The sequence below is a fragment of the Salmo trutta genome, chromosome 26 (genome assembly GCF_901001165.1).
Source record: "Salmo trutta chromosome 26, fSalTru1.1, whole genome shotgun sequence".
NCBI classification, from domain to species: domain Eukaryota; kingdom Metazoa; phylum Chordata; class Actinopteri; order Salmoniformes; family Salmonidae; genus Salmo; species Salmo trutta.
In genome coordinates, this window is record NC_042982.1 from 47,054,749 (window position 1) to 47,074,036 (window position 19,288).

The 19,288-nt window shown below is 43.9% G+C and overlaps 1 protein-coding gene across 4 annotated transcripts in view; it reads right to left on the reverse strand.

Moving 5' to 3' along the window:
- The window catches only part of arhgap42b (Rho GTPase activating protein 42b), a 181,913-nt gene extending 163,855 nt beyond the window's left edge, over window positions 1–18,058 (reverse strand). For 2 of the 4 annotated variants that reach the window (XM_029716076.1, XM_029716075.1), the window contains exon 1: window positions 17,714–18,058. In XM_029716076.1, coding sequence (XP_029571936.1) covers window positions 17,714–17,867 — 154 coding nt within the window. In that variant the 5' untranslated portion in view covers window positions 17,868–18,058. The remainder of the gene's footprint in view (window positions 1–17,713) is intronic. The other 2 variants (XM_029716078.1, XM_029716077.1) reach the window with 1 other exon arrangement.
- Between the last annotated feature and the right edge of the window lie 1,230 nt (window positions 18,059–19,288).

Genomic DNA, 19,288 nt, shown 5'->3' on the forward strand with positions numbered 1-19,288 from the left:
CAGTGTAATGTCAATATAAACAGCTCTATGATCAGTAAGGGCCATTATCAGAGATAAACAGGGTAATGTCAATATAAACAGCTCTATGGTCAGTAAGGGCCATTATCAGAGATAAACAGTGTAATATCAGTATAAACAGCTCTATGATCAGTAAGGGCCATTATCAGAGATAAACAGTGTAATGTCAATATAAACAGCTCTATGATCAGTAAGGGCCATTATCAGAGATAAACAGGGTAATGTCAATATAAACAGCTCTATGATCAGTAAGGGCCATTATCAGAGATAAACAGTGTAATGTCAATATAAACAGCTCTATGATCAGTAAGGGCCATTATCAGAGATAAACAGGCTAATGTCAATATAAACAGCTCTATGGTCAGTAAGGGCCATTATCAGAGATAAACAGTGTAATATCAGTATAAACAGCTCTATGATCAGTAAGGGCCATTATCAGAGATAAACAGTGTAATGTCAATATAAACAGCTCTATGATAAGTAAGGGGAGTGGCCAGGATGTTAACAGAAATACCCTGTTTTTCAAAACATTTAGACACCAGCCAAAAATCTATGAATGATTGTCTGGATTGTGCCTTATTACTCCATGTGAAAGACTTGTCATTAGGAAACTTTACTCTCCAAATATCTATAATATCAAACCTTTCCATAAACTGCCTCAAACTTGTATTCATAGTAGTGGACGGTCCCAGAGGCCATCTATCAATTAAATTATTCAAAAAAATATTAAAATCCCCGACCTACTATAAGTAAAGCATTCGGGAACTTGGTTAGCCAATGGAGAATATGCTTTTCTAAAGATTCAAGTAAGTGATCATTTTCAAGTTTGGAATTGAACCCATACATTTTGGGAATAATAATGATGTGGTTGTTACAGTTGATGACAAGACAAGGAAAGTGACCAGAAGGGTCACAGTCGGAGTGCAAAATACTTCCATTGAAGTTATTCTTTAGAGTGGTAACTCCAGCAGAGCGTTCAGAACCATGAGAGAGACATACATCCTTTACCCCACTGAGATCTCCAGAAGTTGACGTCGATAGAAACTGAATGAGACTCTTGGAGAAAAAAAAGACAAATCTGTTTGGCAATTAAAAATAATGCTTTTCGTTTTACATTACTTCTTAACCCCCTAACATTGAGTGAAACTATAGGCAACGACAACGTGGAATATAGAACAGAAAGTACTACGAGCTAAACAACAATCGCAAATCGAGTAAATCTGAAAAGAAACCAGCGCTGCACACAATATAGATATAAATGATTGAGTGAGAATAATTTAGCATAACAAAGCTAACTGCCAGAACAAGAAACAACAAAGAGCTTGCTCACTGCCTATTACTGCAGGTAAACATATAAGAAGTGAGAGAACAAATACAATAGTGAACATCCATTACTCCAGTAGTCCTGAGCAGTTAGAACGAAGGTTAAATCACCTTAGAGCCGTGAGTGGGATCTGCTCACATCAGAGGTAGCTATCTAGGTAACCTATGTAGAGCCGTGAGTGGGATCTGCTCCCATCAGAGGTAGCTATCTAGGTAACCTATGTAGAGCCGTGAGTGGGATCTGCTCACATCAGAGGTAGCTATCTAGGTAACCTATGTAGAGCCGTGAGTGGGATCTGCTCACATCAGAGGTAGCTATCTAGGTAACCTATGTAGAGCCGTGAGTGGGATCTGCTCCCATCAGAGGTAGCTATCTAGGTAACCTATGTAGAGCCGTGAGTGGGATCTGCTCACATCAGAGGTAGCTATCTAGGTAACCTATGTAGAGCTGGGAGTGGGATCTGCTCACATCAGAGGTAGCTATCTAGGTAACCTATGTAGAGCTGGGAGTGGGATCTGCTCACATCAGAGGTAGCTATCTAGGTAACCTATGTAGAGCCGTGAGTGGGATCTGCTCCCATCAGAGGTAGCTATCTAGGTAACCTATGTAGAGCCGTGAGTGGGATCTGCTCACATCAGAGGTAGCTATCTAGGTAACCTATGTAGAGCCGTGAGTGGGATCTGCTCCCATCAGAGGTAGCTATCTAGGTAACCTATGTAGAGCCGTGAGTGGGATCTGCTCACATCAGAGGTAGCTATCTAGGTAACCTATGTAGAGCCGTGAGTGGGATCTGCTCCCATCAGAGGTAGCTATCTAGGTAACCTATGTAGAGCCGTGAGTGGGATCTGCTCCCATCAGAGGTAGCTATCTAGGTAACCTATGTAGAGCCGTGAGTGGGATCTGCTCACATCAGAGGTAGCTATCTAGGTAACCTATGTAGAGCCGTGAGTGAGATCTGCTCACATCAGAGGTAGCTATCTAGGTAACCTATGTAGAGCTGGGAGTGGGATCTGCTCCCATCAGAGGTAGCTATCTAGGTAACCTATGTAGAGCCGTGAGTGGGATCTGCTCCCATCAGAGGTAGCTATCTAGGTAACCTATGTAGAGCCGTGAGTGGGATCTGCTCACATCAGAGGTAGCTATCTAGGTAACCTATGTAGAGCCGTGAGTGGGATCTGCTCCCATCAGAGGTAGCTATCTAGGTAACCTATGTAGAGCCGTGAGTGGGATCTGCTCCCATCAGAGGTAGCTATCTAGGTAACCTATGTAGAGCTGGGAGTGGGATCTGCTCCCATCAGAGGTAGCTATCTAGGTAACCTATGTAGAGCTGGGAGTGGGATCTGCTCCCATCAGAGGTAGCTATCTAGGTAACCTATGTAGAGCCGTGAGTGGGATCTGCTCACATCAGAGGTAGCTATCTAGGTAACCTATGTAGAGCCGTGAGTGGGATCTGCTCACATCAGAGGTAGCTATCTAGGTAACCTATGTAGAGCCGTGAGTGGGATCTGCTCACATCAGAGGTAGCTATCTAGGTAACCTATGTAGAGCTGGGAGTGGGATCTGCTCCCATCAGAGGTAGCTATCTAGGTAACCTATGTAGAGCTGGGAGTGGGATCTGCTCACATCAGAGGTAGCTATCTAGGTAACCTATGTAGAGCCGTGAGTGAGATCTGCTCACATCAGAGGTAGCTATCTAGGTAACCTATGTTGACCACCAGGCACAGCTTATAACAGTTCTCAAGGAGAAAGGTTGATTTCAGGTCCGTCGATGAAAGCACGCCCTCCAATGAAGTAAGCCGCTTTACCTTCTTTTCGTGCTTTTTCCACGGCTGGCCACAATTTCTCTCTCCTTTTCTCTGTCTGCTTTCAAGTGGTCTTCAGCAAACCAGAGTTGTTGTCACGTAGGAAGGTAGAGTTCTTGGCTGCTTTCCAAGTGGCATCCCTGTAGATCATCAAATCAAAAATCAAATCAAATCAAATCAAAATTTGATTTGATTTGATTTTTGATCCCTGTAGATCCGTGATGCGAACTGAGGAACGATACCTCTGGGCTTGGAGTCACCCTGCCTTCTCGTGCCGAGGCGGTGTACAGTGAGTCACACTGCCTTCTCGTGCCGAGGCGATGTACAGTGAGTCACCCTGCCTTCTCGTGCCGAGGCGATGTACAGTGAGTCACACTGCCTTCTCGTGCCGAGGCGGTGTACAGTGAGTCACACTGCCTTCTCGTGCCGAGGCGGTGTACAGTGAGTCACACTGCCTTCTCGTGCCGAGGCGGTGTACAGTGAGTCACACTGCCTTCTCGTGCCGAGGCGGTGTACAGTGAGTCACCCTGCCTTCTCGTGCCGAGGCGATGTACAGTGAGTCACCCTGCCTTCTCGTGCCGAGGCGGTGTACAGTGAGTCACACTGCCTTCTCGTGCCGAGGCGGTGTACAGTGAGTCACACTGCCTTCTCGTGCCGAGGCGGTGTACAGTGAGTCACACTGCCTTCTCGTGCCGAGGCGATGCACAGTGAGTCACACTGCCTTCTCGTGCCGAGGCGGTGTACAGTGTCTGCTAGCTTAGCCTTCTCCTCAGGTAGGATAGCTTGGCAGACTTTGATGGTCTCCTGCCGCGCATTCTTCCCATCTGCTTCGGGAACTCAATACAGTCTCAGATTCCATAACTTTCAAGATCTGAGATTCTTCTGTGGCACAAGTCCATCTTTCCCCTCCTCTTTAACGACACGCTTTTCGATGTGGGCGACCTTCTTCTTAACATCCTTGATTTCCATGCATGCAAAGTCAACAGTTTTTTTTTAGCCCTCGATTTTTATTGCGTTGTCGCCGACCATTTTCTCTATGACATCAGACCGTGTATTGATGAGACTGGAAAGAGTGGCGATAACATCATTATCGGCAGTGGAATCTGGGCCCAGTTCAAACATGCCTTTCTTGGAAGCTGGAGGTTTGCTTGGGGTTATAGGAAAAAGAAGGAAAATCCTCATCTGACACGGCAAGTGTAAGAGAGTCTGTCAGACCAGAATAGTTGTGGCAGTTGTCAATCAAACGACATTAGACGAGCATTGCTAGCTAGAGGACGTAGCAATAAGATTTCTCATTCTGTCAGCGCGCTGTCACATTCTGAGAAATATAATCTTAAATCATCAATAACCTGGTGTTTTTATCAAGCTAAGAATTAATTTGGTCATTCAAAATAATACACTTTTCATTGTCTTTCAAAAGTTGGCAGAGCTCGGAAGGAAGTGTGCGCTCAAACTGTCATCTTGGAGCCTCCCTCTACTGTCCACCGCATGCCTCTTATACTAGCAGCACGGACCTCATCATTCAACTTGACTTGAGTGAGGTGTGAATATGAAGCATGTGAAACAAGCTGTAATAGTGTGGCGCTGACCGTGAAGTGTTACAGTAGAAATTAGAGAATACTAGCATCATGCTGTGCTGTGAAGACCAGCACCAGATAATACTAGCATCATGCTGTGAAGACCAGCACCAGATAATACGAGCATCATGCTGTGAAGACCAGCACCAGATAATACTAGCATCATGCTGTGAAGGCCAGCACCAGATAATACGAGCATCATGCTGTGAAGACCAGCACCAAATAATACTAGCATCATGCTGTGCTGTGAAGGCCAGCACCAGATAATACGAGCATCATGCTGTGAAGACCAGCACCAGATAATACGAGCATCATGCTGTGAAGACCAGCACCAGATAATACTAGCATCATGCTGTGAAGACCAGCACCAGATAATACTAGCATCATGCTGTGAAGACCAGCACCAGATAATACTAGCATCATGCTGTGAAGACCATCACCAGATAATACTAGCATCATGCTGTGAAGACCAGCACCAGATAATACTAGCATTATGCTGTGCTGTGGAGACCAGCACCAGATAATACTAGCATCATGCTGTGAAGACCAGCACCAGATAATACTAGCATCATGCTGTGCTGTGAAGGCCAGCACCAGATAATAGTAGCATCATGCTGTGAAGACCATCACCAGATAATACTAGCATCATGCTGTGCTGTGAAGGCCAGCACCAGATAATACTAGCATCATGCTGTGAAGGCCAGCACCAAATAATACTAGCATCATGCTGTGAAGACCAGCACCAGATAATACTAGCATCATGCTGTGCTGTGAAGACAGGGCGACCACATGACCAACAGCCCCCTGGGTACAGAGTGTGTCTGTCTCCAGGGCGACCACATGACCAGCAGCCCCCTAGCATCATGCTGTGAAGACCAGCACCAGATAATACTAGCATTATGCTGTGCTGTGAAGGCCAGCACCAGATAATACTAGCATCATGCTGTGAAGGCCAGCACCAAATAATACTAGCATCATGCTGTGAAGACCAGCACCAGATAATACTAGCATCATGCTGTGCTGTGAAGGCCAGCACCAAATAATACTAGCATCATGCTGTGAAGGCCAGCACCAGATAATACTAGCATCATGCTGTGAAGACCATCACCAGATAATACTAGCAACATGCTGTGAAGACCATCACCAGATAATACTAGCATCATGCTGTGAAGACCATCACCAGATAATACTAGCATCATGCTGTGCTGTGAAGACCATCACCAGATAATACTAGCATCATGCTGTGAAGACCATCACCAGATAATACTAGCATTATGCTGTGCTGTGAAGACCAGCACCAGATAATACTAGCATCATGCTGTGCTGTGAAGACAGGGCGGCCACATGACCAGCAGCCCCCTGGGTACAGAGTGTGTCTGTCTCCAGGGCGACCACATGACCAGCAGCCCCCTGGGTACAGAGTGTGTCTGTCTCCAGGGCGACCACGTGACCAGCAGCCCCCTGGGTACAGAGTGTGTCTGTCTCCAGGGCGACCACGTGACCAACAGCCCCCTGGGTACAGAGTGTGCCTGTCTCCAGGGCGACCACGTGACCAACAGCGCCCTGGGTACAGAGTGTGTCTGTCTCCAGGGCGACCACGTGACCAACAGCCCCCTGGGTACAGAGTGTGTCTGTCTCCAGGACGACCACGTGACCAACAGCCCCCTGGGTAGAGAGTGTGTCTGTCTCCAGGGCGACCACATGACCAGCAGCCCCCTGGGCACAGAGTGTGTCTGTCTCCAGGGCGACCACGTGACCAGCAGCCCCCTGGGTACAGAGTGTGTCTGTCTCCAGGGCGACCACGTGACCAACAGCCCCCTGGGTACAGAGTGTGTCTGTCTCCAGGGCGACCACGTGACCAACAGCCCCCTGGGTACAGAGTGTGTCTGTCTCCAGGGCGACCACGTGACCAACAGCCCCCTGGGTACAGAGTGTGTCTGTCTCCAGGGCGACCACGTGACCAACAGCCCCCTGGGTAGAGAGTGTGTCTGTCTCCAGGGCGACCACGTGACCAACAGCCCCCTGGGTACAGAGTGTGTCTGTCTCCAGGGCGACCACGTGACCAACAGCCCCCTGGGTAGAGAGTGTGTCTGTCTCCAGGGCGACCACGTGACCAACAGCCCCCTGGGTACAGAGTGTGTCTGTCTCCAGGGCGACCACGTGACCAACAGCCCCCTGGGTAGAGAGTGTGTCTGTCTCCAGGGCGACCACGTGACCAACAGCCCCCTGGGTAGAGAGTGTGTCTGTCTCCAGGGCGACCACATTCCAATACATTCCATCAGCTAGAAACTCACCACCCTGAACAACAAAACAAAAAAAGGCTATTCCTTAAACAGACAAACAGTTACCTCAGACAGAGCTGTAACCCTGAAGAGAGCATATGACAGGCCTACACATTGTAGCTCAACTGTAAATACAGATGTAAGTCTACTGTAGCCCAAGCATGTTTTTGCATTTAACAATGCACCCGCACAAAGCGAGACAGACAAGCACACTTTATAGCTCAACCATTTCTTCAGGCGAGTACTTCACAATGACCACAGGTAGCGCGACTGGCTCCGTGTTTCTGTCCTGATTCCTTCCTGTTAGCTAACTGAGTCTGAAGCAGGTTGAGACGTGTCAATCAGCACACACCCTGCTACTTCCAACACCTAGTTTAGTTTAGTTTTATAATGGTTCCCAAATGGCAGACTATTACCTATGTAGATCCGCATCCCGTTTATCGTTTTCATATGCAAATGTTCCTGAAACAGTTTAATTACATTTATAGGAAAGTCTTCATATCTCACAATCATTGTCATGTAGTTAATCAAAATTCTGTCCAAATCATAATGAAAATGATTTTTTTTTTAAGTATCTTCTATTGCCATTGCCAAATGTGTAAAAATAGCCTATATAAAGCCAACAAAGAAAAACACTGCAGCCAGCAGGTAGAAAATATCCTGATTAAAATAAATGTCATATAAATCACATTGGCTATGCATGGACAGTCTGCAACAAACCTGCAACATTGTATCAACGTGGTCTGACCTGAAGCTTGCTCTAGCAAACCTGCAACATTGTATCAACGTGGTCTGACCTGAAGCTTGCTCTAGCAAACCTGCAACATTGTATCAACGGGGTCTGACCTGAAGCTTGCTCTAGTAAACCTGCAACATTGTGTCAAATATTCTGGGCCCTCAGAGTTTCCTGCTCCAGTGAGATCAGGACAGACACAGCTGGAAGCTATTTGATCAAGGGAGAAGAAGCAGTGGTTGACTTGGGCAGGAGCTCACCGGAGCAGAGTACCGGAGCAGAGTGCCGGAGCAGAGTGCCGGAGCCGAGTACCGGAGCAGAGTGCCGGAGCAGAGTGCCGGAGCCGAGTGCCGGAGCCGAGTACCGGAGCAGAGTACCGGAGCCGAGTGCCGGAGCAGAGTACCGGAGCAGAGTGCCGGAGCAGAGTGCCGGAGCAGAGTGCCGGAGCCGAGTGCCGGAGCCGAGTACCGGAGCAGAGTACCGGAGCCGAGTACCGGAGCAGAGTACCGGAGCAGAGTGCCGGAGCCGAGTACCGGAGCAGAGTACCGGAGCAGAGTACCGGAGCCGAGTACACTGAGTTATTGGCAGAATAATACCACTGGGTTATTAGCAGAATAATACCACTGGGTTATTAGCAGAATAATACCACTGGGTTATTAACAGAATAATACCACTGGGTTATTAGCAGAATAATACCACTGGGTTATTAGCAGAATAATACCACTGGGTTATTGGCAGAATAATACCACTGGGTTATTAGCAGAATAATACCACTGGGCAGAATAATACCACTGGGTTATTAGCAGAAAAATACCACTGGGTTATTAGCAGAATAATACCACTGGGTTATTAGCAGAATAATACCACTGGGTTATTAGCAGAATAATACCACTGGGTTATTAGCAGAATAATACCACTGGGCAGAATAATACCACTGGGTTATTAGCAGAATAATACCACTGGGTTATTAGCAGAATAATACCACTGGGTTATTAGCAGAATAATACCACTGGGTTATTAGCAGAATAATACCACTGGGTTATTAGCAGAATAATACCACTGGGCAGAATAATACCACTGGGTTATTAGCAGAATAATACCACTGGGTTATTAGCAGAATAATACCACTGGGTTATTAGCAGAATAATACCACTGGGTTATTAGCAGAATAATACCACTGGGTTATTAGCAGAATAATACCACTGGGTTATTAGCAGAATAATACCACTGGGTTATTAGCAGAATAATACCACTGGGTTATTAGCAGAATAATACCACTGGGTTATTAGCAGAATAATACCACTGGGTTATTAGCAGAATAATACCACTGGGTTATTAGCAGAATAATACCACTGGGCTGAATAATACCACTGGGTTATTGGCAGAATAATACCACTGGGTTATTAGCAGAATAATACCACTGGGCAGAATAATACCACTGGGTTATTAGCAGAATAATACCACTGGGTTATTAGCAGAATAATACCACTGGGCAGAATAATACCACTGGGTTATTAGCAGAATAATACCACTGGGTTATTAGCAGAATAATACCACTGGGCAGAATAATACCACTGGGTTATTGGCAGAATAATACCACTGGGTTATTAGCAGAATAATACCACTGGGCAGAATAATACCACTGGGTTATTGGCAGAATAATACCACTGGGTTATTAGCAGAATAATACCACTGGGTTATTAGCAGAATAATACCACTGGGTTATTAGCAGAATAATACCACTGGGTTATTGGCAGAATAATACCACTGGGTTATTAGCAGAATAATACCACTGGGTTATTAGCAGAATAATACCACTGGGTTATTAGCAGAATAATACCACTGGGTTATTAGCAGAATAATACCACTGGGTTATTGGCAGAATAATACCACTGGGTTATTAGCAGAATAATACCACTGGGTTATTAGCAGAATAATACCACTGGGTTATTAGCAGAATAATACCACTGGGCAGAATAATACCACTGGGTTATTAGCAGAATAATACCACTGGGTTATTAGCAGAATAATACCACTGGGTTATTAGCAGAATAATACCACTGGGTTATTAGCAGAATAATACCACTGGGTTGTTAGCAGAATAATACCACTGGGTTATTAGCAGAATAATACCACTGGGCAGAATAATACCACTGGGTTATTAGCAGAATAATACCACTGGGTTATTAGCAGAATAATACCACTGGGCAGAATAATACCACTGGGTTATTAGCAGAATAATACCACTGGGCAGAATAATACCACTGGGTTATTAGCAGAATAATACCACTGGGCAGAATAATACCACTGGGCAGAATAATACCACTGGGTTATTAGCAGAATAATACCACTGGGTTATTAGCAGAATAATACCACTGGGTTATTAGCAGAATAATACCACTGGGTTATTGGCAGAATAATACCACTGGGTTATTAGCAGAATAATACCACTGGGTTATTAGCAGAATAATACCACTGGGTTATTAGCAGAATAATACCACTGGGCAGAATAATACCATTGGGTTATTGGCAGAATCTCTCCTTCCAGTTCTCTGCTGCCAATGGCTGGAACGAACTACAAAGATCTCTGAAACTGGAAACACTTATCTCCCTCACTAGCTTTAAGCACCAGCTGTCAGAGCAGCTCCCAGATCACTGCACCTGTATATAGCCCATCTATAATTTAGCCCAAACTGCTACCTCTTCCCCTTCTGTATTTATTTATTTATTTATTTTGCTTCTTTGCACCCCAGTATTTCTACTTTGCACACTCATCTACTGTCAAATCTACTATTCCAGTGTTTTAATTGCTATATTGTATTTACTTCGCCACCATGGCTTATTTATTGCCTTTACCTCCCTTATCTCACCTCATTTGCTCACATTGTATATAGACTTATTTTTCTACTGTATTATTGACTGTATGTTTGTTTTACTCCATGTGTAACTCTGTGTTGTTGTATGTTGTCGAACTGCTTTGCTTTATCTTGGCCAGGTCGCAGTTGTAAATGAGAACTTGTTCTCAACTAGCCTACCTGGTTAAATAAAGGACTTGTTCTCAACTAGCCTACCTGGTTAAATAAAGGACTTGTTCTCAACTAGCCTACCTGGTTAAATAAAGGGTCAGGGTTATATATATAAATACCTGGTTAAATAAAGGTGAAATAAAATAAAATAAAAAAGAGTAAAAAATAATAATACCATGTTAGCAGTGAAATGTGATGGACCACACACAGCAGGTCCATAGCTCTTAGTGTGTTAAGAGGGAGTGCTGTGGTCAAATGGCTCTACCATTAGCCTGGTAAAGTATGGTGATACATCTGGAATAACAGAAACAATGTCTCTCTCTACCTTAACAAGAGAGACTGTTGATGACAACAACGATGGTAGTTGAAGTAAGAGGAAGTTCACTGCTATTGGTTCAGCACTATGTCAGCAATGTACTCTCTACAGGGCATACTGTTGAGTTTCTAAGCACAAGTTGGGTGTACTACCATAATCCGTTGGCGTCGCATTAGTAGTCTACTAGACAAGTTAATGACATGATACACTTCAGATCCCCACAGAGAAACAGACTGTGGAGGGACACACAGATCTCTCTTCTATTTGAATCTAATAGCTCGGTAGACACTATAAACCAGAACATGCATTTATCCTCATTCTAAACACTAGAAATATTCTACTACTCTACATCGTAGTTCCACTGTGTAAGGCTGGATGGCCCCTTACTTTCCCTGGTTGGTTGGAGCTGTCTGGCTGGTGTTGGTGAGCAGGAAGAGGCCGGAAGAGGCAGGAAGAGGCAGGAAGAGGTAAGGGAAGAGGCAGGAAGAGGTAAGGGAAGAGGTAAGGGAAGAGGTAAGGGAAGAGGTAAGGGAAGAGGCAGGAAGAGGTAAGGGAAGAGGTAAGGGAAGAGGTAAGGGAAGAGGCAGGAAGAGGTAAGGGAAGAGGCAGGAAGAGGTAAGGGAAGAGGTAAGGGAAGAGGCAGGAAGAGGCAGGAAGAGGTAAGGGAAGAGGCAGGAAGAGGTAAGGGAAGAGGCAGGAAGAGGTAAGGGAAGAGGTAAGGGAAGAGGTAAGGGAAGAGGCAGGAAGAGGCAGGAAGAGGCAGGAAGAGGTAAGGGAAGAGGCAGGAAGAGGTAAGGGAAGAGGTAAGGGAAGAGGTAAGGGAAGACGCAGGAACAGGCAGGAAGAGGCAGGAAGAGGTAAGGGAAGAGGTAAGGGAAGAGGTAAGGGAAGAGGTAAGGGAAGAGGCAGGAAGAGGTAAGGGAAGAGGCAGGAAGAGGCAGGAAGAGGTAAGGGAAGAGGCAGGAAGAGGCAGGAAGAGGTAAGGGAAGAGGCAGGAAGAGGTAAGGGAAGAGGTAAGGGAAGAGGTAAGGGAAGAGGTAAGGGAAGAGGTAAGGGAAGAGGTAAGGGAAGACGCAGGAACAGGCAGGAAGAGGCAGGAAGAGGTAAGGGAAGAGGCATGAAGAGGCAGGAAGAGGCAGGAAGAGGTAAGGGAAGAGGCAGGAAGAGGCAGGAAGCAGAAGATCCACTGCATGTTTTTTTATATTAATATATTAAGGTTCTTGGAGCAGGTGCAGGTATTTAAAAAAATCTACAAATCATCCAACAAGATGCTGGATCAAGATGCTTCACCGTTCAAATGAATATAAAGACTGAATATCAGTCTGACTAACTCCTAGGGCTCAGAACAACCCTAACCCCTGCAGAGACAGGCAGCCATCTATAAGTCCCATAAAGCCCTACACCTGAGCATATACAGTTGCCTTCGGAAAGTATTCAGACCCCTTGACTTTTTCCACATTTATTTAGATTTACGTTACAGCCTTATTCTAAAATGTATTAAATCGTTTTTTCCCCCTTATCAACCTACACACAATAACCCATAATAACATCACAATAACCCATAATAACATCACAATACCCCCTAATGACATCACAATACCCCATAATGACATCACAATACCCCATAATAACATCACAATACCCCCTAATGACATCACAATACCCCATAATGACATCACAATACCCCATAATGACATCACAAGAACCCATAATGACATCACAAGAACCCATAATGACAAAGCAAAAACAGGATTTTAGAAATTTTTGCAAATGTATTAAAAACAAAAAACATATTACATTTTACATAAGTATTCAGACCCTTTACTCAGTATTTTCTTGAAGCATCTTTGGCAGCGATTACAGCTATGAGTCTTCTTGGGTATGACGCTACAAGCTTGGCACACCTGTATTTGGGGAGTTTCTCCCATTCTTCTCTGCAGATCCTCTCAAGCTCTGTCAGGTTGGATGGGGAGCATCTCTGCACAGCTACTTTCAGGTCACTCCAGAGATGTTTGATCGGGTTCAAGTCCGGGCCACTCAAGGACATTCAGAGACTTGTCCCGAAGCCACTCCTGCTTTGTCTTGGCTGTGTGCTTAGGCTCATAGTCCTGTGGGAAGTTGAACCTTCACCCCAGTTCTGGAGCAGATTTTCATCAAGGATCCCTCTGTACTTTGCTCTGTTCATTTTTCCATAGATCCTGACTAATCTCCCAGTCCCTGCCACTGAAAAAACATCCCCGCAACATGATGCTGCCACCACCATGCTTCACCGTAGGGATGGTGCCAGGTTTCCTCCAGACGTGAAGCTTGGCATTCAGGACAAAAAGTTGAATCTTGGTTTCATCAGACCAGAGAATCTTGATTAGTTCATTTTAGTATACTGTAAACGAAAGGTATCCTTTCAGTTGAGCGTACTAACGCTAAGCCTGTCTACCAGAAGTTGATGCTGTTGCTATGCAACCTCTTGCTAGACTTCATGTTCGGAAATTCAAACTGGACCGCCAGAGTGCGTTCTGAGTGCGCTCTGGGCGTTCGTAAACTCAGAGCGTTGTCAGATTGTCCATTCGTAAATTCAGAGTGTTTCGCTCTCGGAGCGTTCAGAGCACACAGTGGATGTTCTGGCCAAGGAGTAGACTGACCTCAGAACGGCAGTCAAGAACCCAAGCTAACTGGCTAACGTTGGCTAGCTTGCTAGCTACTTCTTGACACAAATGAGAGAACAGCCCACTCTGACCATTTTACTCTCCATAGCAGATCTAGTTAGGCTGTTGTCATGTTATCCAGAGTGTTGGTGACTGTAACTGTGCTACTGGCAACAATTTAATGATGCTTTTTTTTTGTCGACGTTTACTGACACCAGCCATATTCAACGGGTGTTGAGCGTTCGTAAATTCATCAGTTATTCTGATCTTTGGCAAACTCTGACGAGAGTGCTCTGAAATCAGGGTACATAGCCAGAGCGAATTTACGAACGCATCGAATTAACAATGTCCATTGAGAACGCACAACGACTATACCACTTAGCTAACCTAAGAATGACGTGAATAATCAAGTCAATAAACGTTGGGTAGTTAGTTAGATAGCGTAAAGTTAATATACTGGCAAATTCGATGTATTAGTAGCCAACTAACATTAGGTAGCTAACTAACATACCGGTACATACTGCTGTAATGATATGCGGTTCGTAAGGAGAGCGTAGCTAACAAATTGTCAGCCAACATTTAAAAAAAAAAATAACAATAATATTTTACCTTTATTTAACCAGGTATTTATATATTATATATATAACCCTGTATTTAACCAGGTAGGCAAGTTGAGAACAAGTTCTCATTTACAATTGCGACCTGGCCAAGATAAAGCAAAGCAGTTTGACACATACAACAACACAGAGTTACACATGGAATAAAACAAACATACAGTCAATAATACAGCAGAAAAATAAGTCTATATACAGTGTGTGCAAATGAGGTGAGATAAGGGAGGTAAAGGCAATAAAATAGGCCATGGTGGCGAAGTAAATACAATATAGCAATTAAACACTGGAGTGATTGATGTGCAGAAGATGAATGTGCAAGTAGAGATACTGGGGTGCAAACAGTGACGTAAGCGAGTTGAGAACAAGTTCTCATTTACAACTGCGACCTGACCAAGATAAAGCAAAGCAGTGCGACAGAAACAACACTTAGTTACACATGGAATAAACAAGTGAAGTAACAAGTGTACAGTCAATAACACAATAGAAAAAAAAGAATGTCTATATACAGTGTGTGCAAATGGCATGAGGAGGAAAGGCAATAAATAGGCCATAGTAGCGAAGCAATTACAATTTAGCAGATTAACACTGAAGTGATAAATGAGCAGATGATGATGTGCAAGTAGTGATACTGGTTGTGCAAAAGAGCAGAAAAGTAAATAAAAACAGTATGGGGATGAGGTAGGTAGATTGGATGGCTATATACAGATGGACTATGTACAGCTGCAGCGATCGGTTAGCTGCTCAAATAGCTGATGTTTAAAGTTACATAACGTGTAACTTTGAAAAGTCATTACTTTATACATTGCTCAACATTTTCTTAACATTTGTCATAATTAATTAAAGCAATTAATTTGTATCCATTTTTTGGTCTTACTTCAGCCGCATATTTTCTGCCATTTTCTTCAAATCTGAAAATGTTGTGAAGATATGCCCATTTTCAGAAGAATTGCATTATGGGCCCTAAAAGCAAGGAAATAGTGTCTACTGATTGTATACTATATGGTCTACTACACAGCCTTCAAACACTCTGTCAACCCTATCAAAACATGCCAATATAATATGTTACTAGCTACGCTACAAATTAACAATTAATCTAGTAATAATATAGCTAGTTAACTAGTTTAACAGGCAAACACGACCTAAAACTAATGTTATGAAAGGTAGATGACTCGCTGTGAATTATTCCTAGCTAGCTAGATACCAATTATTGCTGGCTAGCTAGTTATCCAGTTAGCCCTATTGACTTACTATGGAGCTAGGATCTATGCACACTTTAGTGGGTAATGTAGGCAGGTAAACCAAAATAACACTGTATGTATTTATTAACATATCAAGATAAAAGGGCCTGGGCAACATTTCATTCCCGAAGTCGTGAGTTCATTTTCTCTCGCTTCAGCCCAAATAATCGCTGCCATTGATTTCAATACATTTTGCGTTGTTTTCTACGTGGTTGGTCATATTTCTGTGCATACTTTCCATCGAAGCTTGCATTGATGAATGCCGCTCCGTTTCGTAAACTTTGATTTGGACTCACGCTCCAACTGATGAATGCTCCTGTAACAGTGTAGGTTCCGTCCCTCTCTTCGCCCCAACCCGGGCTCGAACCAGGGACCCTCTGCACACATCACCAACTGACACCCCACGAAGCATCGTTAACCATCGCGCCACAAGAGCCACGGCCCTTGCAACGCAAGGGGAAACCCTACTTCAAGTCTCAGAGCGAGTGACGTCACCGATTGAAACGCTATTAGCGCGCACCACCGCTAACTAACTGGCCATTTCACATTGGTTACACTCCCATTTGCGTGCTTGGTGCACGGTAGTATGTGTATGGTGAAGTGTATAGCTTCACATAGCGTTTAGGTATAGTTCCACATACAGCAAGAGTTCTCCATTAGGGGCTAGATATGAATAGAGATAATAGTCAAGGCGATAAAGAGATATACAGATATAAGATATTCTTACTGCACCACCACATTGAAACCACTGACAGACAGTAAAATAAGGACTGCAGAAGGCTACTTAAACAGCAATGTTGTGTGACTGCTTTAAAACACCATTGGGGTATTTAGGTCTCCTTATGGTAGTCAGTCACGTCACCATCTAAACACGGACTATATTTCTGCTTACTTCTAAAGCAAAGAGGGCCAAACAACTAGAGGTTAGATTCCTTTGTCTTCACTGGGAATATACTTCAGTATGTGCTGAAAGAGGGAAAAGGATAGTGTTGATCGTGTTGCTGTTCCAAACGGCCCTGGAGTCATACAACACTGATAAAACAAGAGACTGAATAGAAACAGTAACCTTCCACTGCAGTCTGTCCGTATGTCCGTCTGTCTCTTTTCCACTGGTGTACGGAATATAAGGATAATATGGTTACAATGTTGAATTACAGTAGAACATACTCACCTGAGTCAGTATTGGTTATCGGCTTGGTTTGCAGAATAGGGGTAATAAAACTACTATCGTGTTTAGAAACTATCCCAATGTATCCAAACTCTTTTTTTAAAAGGTACTTAAGAGAGATATATTCCCACACTCTGCTAACTCATAGGTACTAGCACGTCCTCATAGCTACTAACACATGTTGCATATTGTTATTCCTTTCTTCTGTAGAGTGATTGAAGAGGGCTCCCGAGAGGCGCAGCGGTCTAAGGCACTGCATCTCAGTGTTTGAGGCGTCACTACAGACACCCTGGTTCGATTCCAGGCTGTATCACAACCGGTCGCGATTGGGACAATTGGCCCAGTGTCATCCGGGTTTGGACGGTGTAGGCCGTCTTTGTAAATAAGAATTTGTTCTTAACTGACTTGCCTAGTTTAATAAAGGTCAAAATAAAATAAATAAATTAAAAAAGAGGCCTGGGAGGCCCCCAAGCATCATCTCCTGTAATGGGTCTGATTGCTCTCTCTGTCTCTCTCTCGGGAATTCAATCTTTTTCAGTCTTTACTTTTTTTTAAATCAATCTTGAAATGGTCAAATCCTATGTAATTGTATTCATGGATAAAACAAACGGATTCTAGAAAGGAGAAGGAGAAAGTGTAAAGTAACATGAACAGATGTAATGTCCACTTGTTATCGGGGCTTGACAGGGGCGCGTAGTAAAAGTGTAATTTTCCACTTCAGCGGCGTAAAGATTCCCGTCGTATAAAGACGATACTCGACGCCGATTGGATGGTGAGGAGATGTGACAAACCATTAGTCTACACTTTAATAATAATATATTACAGTATCTTTAACCTATCACACAAAAAAACGCTTTTGTTCCAAAATGTGATAACACACAATCTAGACATTCAAGTCACTTTTTTTATCTGCTACAACACAGTTTGAAGTTAGACATTTGAAGATGATGAAGAGGATGAGAAGGATACTTACTCTTTAGCGCCGTTATCAACATATTCCCGTCTTTGATCAGTTCTTTGATGAATTTGTTTGTCCGGTCCAACTCTATTTCGTGATATTTGAGCCGTTCTCTGAAATCAGGGCTATCCAGAAAAGAGTCGCTAAACTCCAGAGTTGGGAGTCCCATTGTGAACTCGATAGTAAGACTATGTGTCCCGCACAATAAACTACTTTTGAAAGTTATTTTCCGATTGTAAAAGTATGTACCTAACAGAAGTTCGTTTTCATCATGCTATACCGGTGTTATTCACAATCTAGACTTGTCGAAAGCTTTTTTTCCTCCCACTTTCCCTTGACTTCCGCCGTAGATGTGTTATTTTGTCCCCGAGGTGAAGAGACTCCTGCTGGTCAGGTTGGGACGCCAAATATTACAAACTACTCTATGTGGCTTGGTTGTTCATGAGTTAAAACTCAACTCAAACTAAACAAAAATGTCCTTTAAACTTAACTAGTAAATAAATCAAGTTAGATGATAATGCGATGATAATGCCTTCTGTGTTTTCTCAACCATTATTTTATAAAGTATATATTAACCTACACACATCTCAGTTGGTTTATTACATGGGCGAGATATAACGTATCAGATTGTAGCCTAGCTCACGTTTCCCTTGGAAAATACTGCATTATATGGCTGACTGTACACAATTGAAAAGTGTAACCTAATACAGCTTATACAGGCCAGCCTGTCAAGCACAGAAAATACATATAAACTTTAAGTGAACACAGCTAGAGGGTTTTACACAACAGTCAACTGTTGTTATTCCCATAGAACCACAGCCATGTTTGTGACCCAAAGCAGTACAGAGTTTGATAAAGGAAATGGAGACACATTTGTGCTCACAATGAATACAAGGGAGAATACAGCCAAACAGAAATGGTATTCAGCGACATACTCTACCTCATAAATTTCTACCAAAATCCCATACATGTTATTACCCTTATGCAATAAAACCAACAAAATGTAGCTGTACAAACACTCCACTACGTATACCAGCTCACATAAAATAAAGATATTTTTCAGAAACAGATGGGAGCATGGATGTGTGTCAGTATGGTTGTGTGTACCGATAACACTGGAACTCGAAGAGCTGGTGTGTGTGTGTGTGTGTGTGTGTGTGTGTGTGTGTGTGTGTGTGTGTGTGTGTGTGTGTGTGTGTGTGTGTGTGTGTGTGTGTGTGTGTGTGTGTGTGTGTGTGTGTGTGTAACCGATGTGAAATGGCTAGTTAGTTACGGCCCTTAAGTAGTTGTTCCCCTTTGCTCTGCAAGGGCCGTGGCTTTTGTGGCGCGATGGGTAACGATGCTTCGTGGGGTGTCAGTTGTTGATGTGTGCAGAGGGTCCCTGGTTCAAGCCCAGGCTGGGGCAAGGAGAGGGACGGAAGCTATACTGTTGTGTGTGTGTGTGTGTGTGTGTGTGTGTGTGTGTGTGTGTGTGTGTGTGTGTGTGTGTGTGTGTGTGTGTGTGTGTGTGTGTGTGTGTGTGTGTGCGCGCGCGGGTGGGTGGGTGGTGTGAATGAATAACTTGGTAAAGAGGGCCATTATAATACCGTA